This window comes from Oculina patagonica, chromosome 4 (assembly GCF_052425735.1).
Source record: "Oculina patagonica isolate OP01 chromosome 4, crgOcupat, whole genome shotgun sequence".
NCBI lineage: Eukaryota > Metazoa > Cnidaria > Anthozoa > Scleractinia > Oculinidae > Oculina > Oculina patagonica.
In genome coordinates this window covers 12,917,726-12,930,653 of record NC_135761.1, presented here as the reverse complement: position 1 = coordinate 12,930,653, position 12,928 = coordinate 12,917,726, and the positions used below count along the sequence as shown (strand labels likewise).

At 36.8% G+C, this 12,928-nt stretch overlaps 2 protein-coding genes across 4 annotated transcripts in view; one reads left to right on the top strand and one right to left on the bottom strand.

Annotated features, from left to right (window-relative positions):
* Positions 1–276: 276 nt before the first annotated feature.
* On the top strand, positions 277–3,304 carry LOC144651552 (ciliary microtubule inner protein 1-like). The gene is made up of 3 exons (XM_078511517.1): positions 277–419; positions 596–677; positions 1,717–3,304. Exons 1-3 carry the CDS (start codon positions 364–366, stop codon positions 1,987–1,989), a joined length of 411 nt encoding a protein of 136 aa, XP_078367643.1. The 5' UTR covers positions 277–363; the 3' UTR covers positions 1,990–3,304.
* A 948-nt stretch (positions 3,305–4,252) lies between these two features.
* LOC144651409 (uncharacterized) overlaps positions 4,253–12,928 on the bottom strand; it is a 52,554-nt gene continuing 43,878 nt past the window's right edge. For all 3 annotated transcript variants that reach the window (XM_078511339.1, XM_078511340.1, XM_078511341.1), the window contains exons 44-52: positions 12,160–12,352; positions 11,126–11,205; positions 10,456–10,548; positions 9,724–9,783; positions 8,851–8,901; positions 8,340–8,440; positions 7,289–7,421; positions 6,603–6,661; positions 4,253–5,375 (exon numbers count right to left, since the gene is read on the bottom strand). In XM_078511339.1, the coding sequence (XP_078367465.1) occupies positions 5,240–5,375; positions 6,603–6,661; positions 7,289–7,421; positions 8,340–8,440; positions 8,851–8,901; positions 9,724–9,783; positions 10,456–10,548; positions 11,126–11,205; positions 12,160–12,352 (906 nt within the window). In that variant the 3' untranslated portion in view covers positions 4,253–5,239. The remainder of the gene's footprint in view (positions 5,376–6,602; positions 6,662–7,288; positions 7,422–8,339; positions 8,441–8,850; positions 8,902–9,723; positions 9,784–10,455; positions 10,549–11,125; positions 11,206–12,159; positions 12,353–12,928) is intronic.

Sequence of the window (12,928 nt, the reverse complement as noted above, 5' to 3'; positions counted from 1 at the left end):
TGTCGTTTTTGCGACTCAAAATGATGATCACGCTACAATGGAACACAACTTTTATTCAGCAGAAAACGCAGTTTTAATTTTTTGCGGATGAATGGCAGCGGTCCAAGGAGGAATACATTGTATTTAGGATGAAGAGTGGAATTTCTCCAAAATTGCTGTTCGCTTTTCGTGCGGCACGAGCCCGGGGACACGAGTCGGCCTATGGGCTTTTGTTATGCATAGGATAAGGTCACGTGGAGATTTGGTTGCTATGGTTACGAAAGCGCCACAAACCTTGCCTTCACATTCAGTAAACTTATTGAGTGACCCGCTGTTACTTTTAGTTTGCTTATGCTGTAACCTTTATAAGCAAACGATTTCCAAATGGTGTTTGGAAAAAGTAAAACGGGATTCAACTTTGTTCATCAGGACCAAATCTGGTAAGAGAAGAACCCAATTTGTTAATTAGTTCGAAGTCGAACTTCGATCGACTTATTGTGAAAACTTGAAGGTAGTTCATGCATTCAAGTGTGTTTATACACGAAATATTATTTTGTATGATAAACGTTCGAATTCTTTGAACTTCAGTGATGTTAAAATATTCATTTCTTAATAGGAAGGACCACGTCGGCCATGAACACAGCGCATCGAAGCGATGGCCTGAGAACTGGGGGTTTCTAATCGGACAATACAAGATTGTAAGTTGTGTTTATTCTTACTAAACAAAGAAACTTTAGCTCTTCGATAGAAGATTACACGATTTTCGCTATTGCACAGCTAGTGTCCATAACGTTCTAGAAACGTCTGTTACTCGTTTGGAATAGTCGATAATTCGATTGCTCGTGTCTTCGAATATGGATGGAATCACTGCTTGGGTGAATAATTTGCATGCATGTGTATTGCATGTTGGTATTGTCGTAACTGAAATGGTTTACCTAAAACAGTTCTTGAGTTCTTTCCAAATTAAGCTGATGACAGACAGTGATGTGCAAAACTAGTAATAGCATTTACCGGTATTAATCTGGGCAAATCTATACCTGTACTGGAGGAAATAAAATTTTGGAAAGTTTGCCTCAGGTTGTTTGGAGGGGAGGGGAGAGGTGGGTACTAGGGAATGGTGTCTGACATTTGCAGAATGCAGACTGACTAAGAGAATATATTGTGTTACCTTTAACATTATTGAAAGCTAACCGTAAACAGGCTAACCGGTGATTTAGGCAACCGGAGGGTAGTAGGCTAACCTGAGTGAAAAGTTCACTCCCGTTAGCCTACTACACCTCCGGTTAGCCTACTATTCACTCCGGTTAGCCTAAATAGCACTTCGGTTAGCCTGTTTACGGTTAGCTTTCAATAATGGTAAAGGTAACACAATATATATTCTTTTAGTCTGCATTCTGCGTTCTGCAAATGTCAGACACCGCAGAGATGCCAACCTAAAAAGAATCAAAATCCAGGAGATTGGCAATTTTGCGTTAAGGTACCACTTCTTAAGACTCCAAACCAAGTAAAAAATAGAGTGCCGCCGATTTTTCATCCACAAAATCACATCAAATGTCTACAAAATTACCCCCAAAGACATATTTCAAGCACTTTTCCTATCATATTCAGGAGAGTAGGTGACTTGTATGGGAGACGGGGAGATTCAGTCTCTATCCAGGAGACTCCTGGATAATCTGGGAGAGTTGGCATAGAGGATCTGTCAGTAGAAAGTAAATATAGTTTTACTTTTTTCTATAGTTGGCAAATGAAGATGAAAGTGTTGAAAATGGCACAGCAGCAGTGAGAGTAAAGCAACGGCGCGAGGCCCTGAAACTTCCTCCCATTGATTCCAGTGTGGCATCACAGCTGTCAGTTGGCAAGTCAAATGCAAAATTCCCAACCAAGACCTCAGGGGAAGTTGGCTGGCGATCCAGTCAGCGGAACTGCAATTTGGAACGATACGGCAGATACACTAAACTCAAGAGTTCATTTCTTGGACAGATGAAGTGGCCACCAGAAGCAATAGATTAGTTTGGCTGTTTCCTACATGACGGCAGTTACCGGTAGTTTTTAAGGGTCAATTAGATTTAAACTACATTGTAGGTCAGGTCCTTGCATTACATGCAGCGTGGCTGAAGGCATGTACTAAAACCCGAAACATTGAAACAAAACTAAATCACCAAATAAGCCAAATCTATTCCCATAAACAGACTAATCAGTGTGCCATTTAGGCTAACCAGTGCACTTCTGTCAATTATTATTAGCCTGAAAAATAGCACTCTGGTTAGGCTAAACAATGCTCAGGTTAGCCTGTTTACGGTTAGCTCTCAATAATAATATTGTTATGGGTTTTGCTTGTTTCACTGATTTTCTTTTATTTTGCACATTAAGGTCTTTTAAAGGTTTGTTTTGTTGTTTCGGGTTTCAGAACATGCAGTGGCTGAAAGAAAGTTGCCTTTCCTCAGTTGACAAGATTTAACGAAATGCCGCCTTACTCATTCAACAAACAAAGGGTCAGAAATGACAAAGAATACTGTATACAACCTGTTGTTCAGTTGGGAAATGCTACAAATTCTTTGCTTTAAATTTTGAATGTTCAATAATCATTCAACTGGAAACTCATTTGAATAGAATGCTTTAATACAAATCAAGTATAAAATGTCATGCACAAGTAATGTAGTCTGCTGTTTTTGAATGTTACTCGCTGTGTTAGAGGTAATGATAACACAGAAATAAGTTGAAACCTTTCAGTTTTAGTGCATTTGGATACAGAATCACTCTAGATGAATTAAAATAATTTTTTTTGGTAAGCACAACACTAGTACTTCAACCATTGTGACTGTCAGAATACCAATGGCCTCTTCCCGTGAATTTTTTTATTTTGAAATATGATAGTTATTATGTAAGTATAGTTTAGAAATTTATTTGCTCCCAGAATGTGCAGCATCTTAAAATTTGAAAGTGTCCAAGATTATAAATGGTGCAGGTGTGAGCAGGTTTTCACAAAATGTGATGATATTTATTGAATTGTTATGCTTTCATTCGTTTAATTTATGTGGAGAAGAACTTGGGCAAAGCGCCTCCATTGATAAACTTTTATTCCCTATATCGCCACTAATGAATTTAAATTTTCTAAAAAAACAACACAGAAAACATTTCTTTTTTGACATGGAAGATGCAGTGATCAATAACACCAATCCTCCTTTTTATGCTTTAATAATTGTTTAGTTTCATATTGGGTTAAATTAGGTTAAGATGCTTGTATTTTTCTCAGTTTTGTTGTACTTTTAATGCAAGTAAATAATTTTAAATGCATGGGTTTGTAAATAAACACTTTTTATTACAATCTTTTGTCGCTAAAGTTGTATAATTTTGTGTCATAATAATAATCTGGGGAAAATAACCTAGTTAGTAATGGGGAAAAGTTAATAACAGCAAATAGGCCTTATCACAGTTTTCCATCACCTTGACGAGTAGGCCGTGGAAAATTACAGTATAATTTTTCCCGCGACATCACATGCGGAAAAAATAAGAAATTGTATGGGGAAATTAAAACATAACTGAACGCTCTGCCCAGCTGCATCCTTCAAACTGGCAAATAAAAACTTTTGCCTTGTATCTTAACTTTACAATTCATAAGTTGTCCAGAATTCAATTTTTGTAAAAGATATGCGTCGGATCCCATACAAACACTGTATTTTACCCGCTTTCCTACTCATCAAGATGGCGTGGAAAGCCGTGATAAGGCCTATTGAAAAGCTGTAGTTTATAGGCCTGGTTTTTACTACCAGTGGAAAAAAATGCAAGTGCAAGCATCAATACACTTTGACCATTGTACAAGTCCCCAAAAAAGGTCTACTTATGCTCATGTGGCTAGCTAAAAAAAATTTTCTGACATGTTTCAATTTTCACAATTCCACAGGTCTTCCTCTGATTAAACCAGCTTTACAGTCATGTGATTTTTATTTGGACCTATCCTGGGTACTAGAGGTTTTTTTTTTTTTACAAAGCGGACGAGAAGCTGTGAAAGTGTGACACAAATGGAGATGTTTAATAAACCATTGCTGCTTCACTGCACAAATTTCACAAAAGTGTAGTTTGAGCCCCAAACACCTGGAATAATATTGCCTTCTCTTTCTTTATTGGTATGTACTGGCTTCAGACAGACTGTGTAAGGACTTAGGAGTTGTAGGTGTTGATATTAGGTTCTGTGAGGGAAGTTGCTTCACGAAGGAAAATATGCAACGTATGAGTAAATAATAATTGAGCAAAATAAAATGTATAATGATGCAGCTTTCCTGTCACACAATAGTGGTTTATTCTTCTTGCTACAAAGATTAACATTTTGTACATGGGAAAAATAAATATAAAATAATTTAATACATGAACTATACATAGTATTACTTTTAACTCTAGCTTGGTTTATACAAAGCATTAATTGAGTACTGCTGTTTCTCTTGAAACAGAAAAACTTTAACTTGTTTCACAATTCTAGTCTGCTAGCAGAATATGTATAAATTATACTCTTTCTAATTTCCCTTGCTAAAAAAAGTTAAACTGGAATTAGGAATATATGTTTCTATATGGAAACAAATTATTAATTTGTCGTCAAGGGAGTAAACTGTTCCTTTTAAATGATTAATGGTTACATCTGCACTGCTATGGAAGGAATACTGGGAAGTGAACTTTATCCTTTTCCAATACCTTGAACATTTCAGTTGCATGTTCAAATCTAAATTCTCATTACCAATTTCCTAACATTTCTTTTTAAGCTGGTTCTGAGAATTTGGTTGTGTAACAATACAATAACTTCTGCTGGCAGTTCATATTCTCATCACATCTCTGCTTTATTTATATTTATTTTTGTAAGAGGAATTGGACGTTGCTCATTACCCTTGGTTCGGTTCAAGCCATTTATTTTAATTTATACTTTCTGTAAAACATCTAAATTACACTGATGTAAAAAGAAACAAGCTCTCCTTATATTTAGCAATATTTTGTGAGGGAAATAGAATATTTTGAGCTTGTGATGTCAAAATAATTACATACATGTACATCATTCCACAGTCTTGACTATAAATAGTAGAAGACTGGCAGTAAATGTAGTGGTCACGGGAATCTTTGTGGAATATCCTTACAACATACACATAATATTGTACATTGTCTATTGTAATCATTTTGTAATATGAACTTACTGGATATCTATTTCATCGATAATAATTTAATATTAATACAATTTAGTGTTAAATTAATAATAGCCATGAGCCCTGCATAGGTCAAATCATTCAGCACTTGACCCTTGAAGCTGTACAGTAAGAATGATGTCAGGATCAGCTGTAATCACCACTGATGCCTCAAAAGACTTTCCTGCCTCAGTTGGCGAGAAACTCACTGGTAACCGAACAAATCTGTTAGGCCTGCAGAGAAGAGAGGAATAGAGTTACTAATCCTTGATCTACTTGTAAATAACCTGTGATCAGATTACTTGAACATAAAATTAGTTATTATCATAGAATTGCAAAGGCAAATTAGAAGAAGGTGAAGGTATTAAGTGTAGTAAATGGCTGATGCCAGACTGCAAATGGCTCCCTTTGCTTGCCAATACAAAACATGTACCCCCCACCCCCCCAATTTGGACAACCCTAAACCCGTACCTCGACATCCTACCCTTAAGCCTACCAGTAAACCTAGCTAAACCGTAAATGTGAATCCACATGGGTGGCCTGGATGCACCACAGCTGTCCTCTTTTTTTTACTGTCCTTTAGCATGAAATGGAGATGAACTCAACTGAAGTAGGTCCCTTTTAATTTTTTTTGTGATGGCAACTTTGTGAATTTATGTACCATTTGCTTCTGTACAGGAAACCTTTTCCAAGCATGGAATTTACAATTCAAGTAACCATGGCAAGTACCACAGGAAGTGAATACTGTCTGTCATGAACAGGAAGCGGCCATTTGGCAAATGTTATAGAGAGTTGTAAAACTGACTTGCCATACCTTTAGATAGAATTATTCATGTCTCTATGGTTGTTTTGTAAACTTAGTAAAAATGTAAAGTTATGAAGTGCTAAAAAGACCCAACTTAACAAATCTTGATCCTTGTTTGTTTTAATTTGTTAAGGCTTAATATCAATTTTAGAATAGATTACTGACCCACCCAGGGGGGTAGGGGAACTCGATAATACATGACATGGGGGTCAGACATTTTTTTTTGGTTTAAAATCGCTCGGATTTTTTGGGGTCAGGGACGTCACTTTTTTTTAGGTCTGAAAATGGCATATTTTTTTGGGTCTTATCTCCGAGCGTGTTTCGTTTTGGGTTTTCGTTGCGATCAGTGGATCAGAAAAATATTCATTCAAACTTTTTTTCAGCGATGTGTGCTCCGGAAGCTGCTTACTTGAATAAAGAGTATTTTTTTGGGTTGGAAATTTTGATGCCAGGTATTTTTGGGATCTAATATTTCAGGCTTGTGTGTTTTTTGGGGTTTGCAATATGAAGCTATATCAGACCCCCCCCCCCCCCCCTCATCATGTATACTTCAGTACCCCTCCTGGGATTAAAGAATAATAAAGAGCTAAATTAATGGCAGAATGAAACAAGCCCACAAGTTATTAACAAACAACCAAGACAACTGTTAACTGTACCTGACTGAAAACTTTGTATTCTTAACCGAGAAAGGCGTCTTAGGTGAAGAAACTCGCACCTGTATTGTAATAATAGATAAAACTAGATGAGCTAACAGAATATGAAAAAAACGCTCGATACTAATCGCTTCCAATATGATAGCTTTGGTGTGTATATTTGTCTTTCCCCCCCCCCCCCTTTTTTTTTTTTTAAAAAACCCCAACCCCAAAAAACCCCCCTAAACAACATCATATTTCAGTGTAAAATTTTTTACTGTTACTTGTGCTTGTTTGTCAACATCATTGGAAAACCATTGGAAACAATTTTAATGGTGACTGTACATTTAAGCACAACACCTTACTAACATAACAGTTGTAGTCAATGCACAAAGAAGCTTGCAAGTTGGTTGTTGATATAAGAAGCAACTACCAAAGCGGCATACTAACTTACAATGTGTTGTTCCAGAAAATATTCATACCCTCCCAAGAAGGTTTTTGATTTGAACCCTCTCCTCTCTGATTCCAGCCTCATCTTTCCTTGGACCCCTACCCCCTCGAATTTTTTCCAATGACCTTCCATGGGGTGGGTATGGATATTTTCTGGAGCCGCACAATAAGCACAAATTTTTAAATGGACTAAAATACAAGAGAGATAGAAACCTCATTTAGAAAATGGTAAAGAGAGACATGCAAGTGTATCTCCTCACCGAGCATGGGCTATCTTCCAAACTATAATTGTTGATCTTAATTTTTGCTTCACTAGTTGACCCTGCTGCTGTGACAGGAAACTGAAGTACATTCTCTGTAACAAACAGCCCTTTTTTCTGGCTCTTAGGTGATCTGAAACCAAGAGGGAAAAACGATTTTAAAAGTGATCAGTAATCTTGTTGGAAAGAACTTTCTCATTTTTTGTACTATATGGATCTGTAAATTTATGCCTGATTGTACTTCAACTAAGCAAAACAGAAATCTTCTCTCAATCAGAAAAAAAAAATAAAAAAAAAAACAACCAATATTTGGCATCTTTTTAGCAGACTGATATCATTATGCACACATCAGTGTTAAGCTAAGGGAGAAGGGGAAGGGGGAGGGGGGGGGAGGGGGGGGGGAGCCAGGGATAGGTGGGGGATTTGAACCAAGCTGAGTTTTTATCAAATGTCCCTCCCCAGAATATGGCCAAAAGAGTCACAAGATGTCTCTGAAAATGCATGGAAAAGTCCACTTAAATGTTTAAAAGTCCCTACTGTGGGCAGATAATTGCTGCCAAAACCTGTGTCTATGTCTAGGCTCCACTGTCCAGCTTAACACTGACAGGTGCGATAGTTAAAAACATCCACGAAGCAGTCATCTGTTTTCTCTTGTTTTGTTTTTTTTGTTAAAAGACTTAATAACTTAAATAAAGTTATTGATTGATTGACTTGTTAACTCTTCGTATATTGAAAAATTTCCATTACACAGTGACACAATCATTATGATACAGTGCATTTTTCTTTTCAAATTGGAAGTAATTCATCATTGCTTAATTTACTTTGTTATACTCTATGGACAGTTTAAAGTACTTCTGCAATCTACATAGCTACATAGGAAACTGAGATGCAAAACCCAAACTAAATGTGTCCATCGTAACTGGTTTTGCTTCAGTTCTAGTTTTACATTAATAACACAATTGAAAACTACCCTAATCATACATACATAATCTCCATAAGTTACCAAGTACAAAATTTAATATTAGACAATCTCTAATAGTATTCATCTCACTTTAATGGCTCTTTGATAGTAACTTTCTTTGATTTTGTTGGTGGGAAAGTGTTGGCATCTTCAGCTTTTCCAGCTTCAAAATCACCAATTATACCTACAGCCTGAGAATAAATATAGCATTTCAAATTAAATCACAGTATTTAGAGTGAACGCCTGATTTCTTGAACCCTCAATTTTTCAAATCTCCAAATAAACCAAACCAAAAGTTGTTTTCCTTAGATTTTCTACACAAAGTTGAACACTGCAATTTCACACTTGATTTCGCAAAAACGTTTACATGTACTTACAAAATTGGACCAGCAATGAAACATTCTGTTTGGACAAATCAAGTGTTTGGTTTTCGTAGCTGTCTTACAAAATGTGTGCTTTGAGGAAACATGTGAAACATGTGACAAACTGTGTTCAACTGAAGAATTGTTTGTAAAGAACAAGTTGAACTTTTTTTGACTACAAAACAATATCATTCAAGATTGGCATGGTGATAATCTACAATCTTTCACACAAAATATACCTGGCCATGGAGAAAGATCTTCTGTTTTGATTTACTCGCATTGGATGTGGTCTACGGAGAAAATTATAATAAAATAAAAATCGGTCAGTAAAATTGTTTTGACCAAAATGGAAACAAGCATGCATGGGTGAAAAATGAGCTGCATTTTAGTGTTAAAAATTGTACCACCTCAAAATGTTACCAACAACCCTCATCAAATTAAGCTGTGGACGTTAATTAACCAAAGTTTAAAAAACAGAGGGCCGTTTCTTTGCCAAAAAGGGACACTTATGAATTTAAAACTAATTCCTCTTGTTGACACAAACATAACCTCAAAACAAAGAGAAATAAATAACTGTGGTTCTTTCATCCAATGATAACATTTATTTTTAACTTCATCATCATCATCATCATGATGTTTTTTACCCTCGGATTTCAGAGTAGCTTGACGTACAGCTATGTGTAACTCTGAGCATTTCAACAGTACACAGCAAAATGGACAAAGACCAGACCACAACACTGGGAATCCATGCCCCAACTTGAGTATGAGAATAGTATACAGTACAGTTGGTTCAAACATGTACAAAATAACATAGAATGAAAAAAAAAAAAAATAAATCACTTTATTTAAGTGTCAATGTATTTAGCACTGTTGTGCTAATTGTGGACACTGCAAATTAACAAACAAAATAATTTTGCCACTTGTTAAAAATCCCCAACTGGCAGGAGGCTAACCGGTAGTCTATTTACAAAGCATGGAGGAGTTTATTACGGGACAACCGAAGACAAATCCAGTCAAGCTAGTGGCAGATTGAACCCAGGGCCTCCGGGTTAGAAGTCCAGCGCCCTACCACTAGGCCACACTGCCTCCTCCTTATTCCCAGTTTGACTCACCATGAGGTCCCAAGATTGTTCATATTCACCAACATCGCGAGGCTGAAACTTAACTAAAATCTGAAACAAAGAGAGCAATCATTTAGGATTTATCAGCACAGCAGAAGGGGTAGTTATACACAAACAAATCAAACAAACTCGATAGCATTTTCAATGCAATAATAATAATTAAAGTTAAGTGTCTGCTTAACTACCCTATCTTGAAAGCTAAATGTAATTGAAAGAAAATTGTAGTTGTTGAAATATTCCAGGTCTTAACACTGAAAAACAGATCTCCTGTTTTCTTCTTCTTCTTTTGTTTCACCCAGTTGCAGACTGTAGGCTGGTTATTGTCCGGGTTGGTTCGTTTTCTCTAAACGAGTATTGGTCCATACGCTAGCTAGCTACCCCACTACAACCATTACTGAAGAAGAACTCCCAGTTGTATTCACAGGGTGTGGGCATTAGCTTAACATTTCACCATCGTGCCAAGGCACACCAGTAAGACACTACCTCTCTGGAACCTCTCTTTTCATTCACCTGCTGTAAACACTACCTCTATTGTTATTTAGGGCTAGGGGCATTGTTGTCACCTGTTATCTATTGTTTTAAGAAGCAATGAATTAACTCGTTCTGAGAGGTAGTGGGCTACCCAGGCACACAGGCGTGTCATAATGAATGCAAAGAAGTGCAAGGTTGGACAAGTGGCTTTCACCAGTTAAAATTGTCTGCAAAGAATGCATTGTATTCTACCTGTGTTGTCCTTCCAGCTTCTATTGTCCCTTCACGTTTGGCCATGCTGAAAGCAAGGTAAGTTGTCCTGCAAATGTTTCCTGAATCATCCACCTGCAAGACATCATTTCACAGACTGTTTAATTTATTTTACGTCTAACTGAATTCTAATTTTAAAAAAAGTGATTCATGAGCATGTGGTGGATAGATTGGAATTTAGACCCAAGCACAATTATTTAATTAAAGAGACAGTCATTTTTTCAGTCAATGACACAAGCAATATGCAGTAGAGTACCGATTTCTCAAACCCTTGCTTTCTTGGTTTCCTTCGCAAACCAGTTTTCATTTCCCCTGGAGGTTTGAAAAAATAGGGTTGTACTGTACTATACTAAGAATAAAATGTATCTCAGTCTGTATTCTCCAATGGTTGGAAATTCTTAATGATCTAAATGATCAACTAGGCGAAATGGAAGAGGAAATTCTTGTAATCATATTTAGAACATACTGAAAAACAATACTTATTATTTAGAATGACAAGTGCATAGTTTACATGACTTTTGATATTGATATTTGATTCCAGTGAAAAGTTGAAAACAAGAGTATGTAGCAGCAGATTACAGCCAGACTTAAACATGCTGTCGTTTTTCAACTGCACAAATTAAGCTGTAGCTAAAAATTACATTCTGCAAACCTTAACATAAGCTGGTGCTACAGAAGACAAGTTCCAAGTCATTTCCACTGATGCAGTGTTGGTTAGTAATATCTGTGATGCTGAAAGTAAATTGAGCAATGATAATTCAGACTTGTTGTAGGGACTATGTCACATATTTTAACAGATTTCTGAACAGCCCAAATTTATATTTGTGTCAATTGCTATTTTAGGGCACAAAACTGTTTTGAAGTGTGTTTGGCTGTGGATGACTTGGATGGAAATGAATTGCAATTTGAAAATGTTAGCCAATTTTTCAAAGTTGTTTCCACCACCTTAAAAAAAATCGATATTTATAGCTGAAGTTTGATTTCTATCCCCAAATTAAGTTTGTGTCTTCCGTTTAATGTTCAAAGACAATGTTTCTAATGGGTAAAGTTGCCTACAACTTATTTTAGAAAGTAAGATGCCCGTGAGATACCCGTGAGATACCCGTGTCATAGTCTCTTTAAGCTTGCTGAAATAGACTGTAACCCTTATTTTTGCATAAGGTGTTGTCTACACGAGCAATTTTTGTGAGAAAATTTTTATTTGCTCACGTAGAGAGGAAAATTTGGCCAATTTTTATGTGAAAAAATATATTTGTTGAGAAGCTGGCATGTTGCCTTTTATATGACAGATAAAAATTGCTCATGTAGACGACTCGAAAATATTGCAACAGCATTGCATATTGCGTATGCTTTTCTACGTACAGTCAACTCTCTCTAAAATGGACACTGTCTGGACTTGCTTCAACTGTCTGTTTTAGAGAGGTGTCCGTCTTCAGTAAAATGACTGAAAAACGGCAGGGATTGGACCAACACCAGATGTCCATATTAAAGAGGTGTCCATCCTATATAGGTGTCCGTTAAGAGAGAGTTGACTGTATCTTTGCTGTTGAAAGTCATTCCTGCACACTAAACTTTGAACTGTAGACAAAAATTGTTGTGCTATCTACACAATCAAATATATTTGTCACATAAAAATTATTCTACTTACTATTTAAATTAGAAAAATGAAAAACATTTACGACTCACTTGTGACTGTCCCAATCAGTGTCTTTTCAAACACAATATCTTTGTTTTTGATTCTCAGGGGAGGTAAGTGATTTGTGGGAAGTGGTGTGCCTCCAGCTACTGCAGTAGGTATGGACTGAAAACTTACTGCACCAGACTGGTATGGAGAACTCTCCAGAGGAACTTGCTCTTCTCTTATTTGCACTCTGATAGACTGAATAGCAAACCAAAAATGATTACTGACCATCGTTATGGAACAAATTAGAGCTTAAAGCATGGTTTGCACTTTTGGTTATCAAGCAGTTTGAAGAAAAGAAAGTAGCATGGGAAGAAGGGAGTGTAGTTTTACATATAAAAATAGGTGCATGGGGAGTAGAATGGGTGGACAGCAAAAAAAAAATGGGTACACAGCAAGTAGAATGGGCAGGAAGCCAGCGGTGGGGGTAGACAACAAGTTGAACAGGTTAGCAGGAGTAGTATGGGTGGACAGCAAGTAACTGGGTGACTAAGTATCAGTGGATAGAGCAGTTTTCAATTGAGTGTCGTAAAACCAAAACCAAAGTAATTACTCTGGCCAACCACAAAGGACACAGACAATCCAGTGAACCAATCAAAACTCGAAGCAAATACATGTAGCCGGCAGAAAGCGCGGTAAAACGTGCGCGAGCGAGTCACGATTGGTTTTGGTTTTACATGTAGTTCTGATTGGTTGAGAAAATGGCGCGAGATATTTAAACCAATCACTAAGCGTAGTAATGCAAAACCAAAGCAAACGCAAATTACTTTCGAC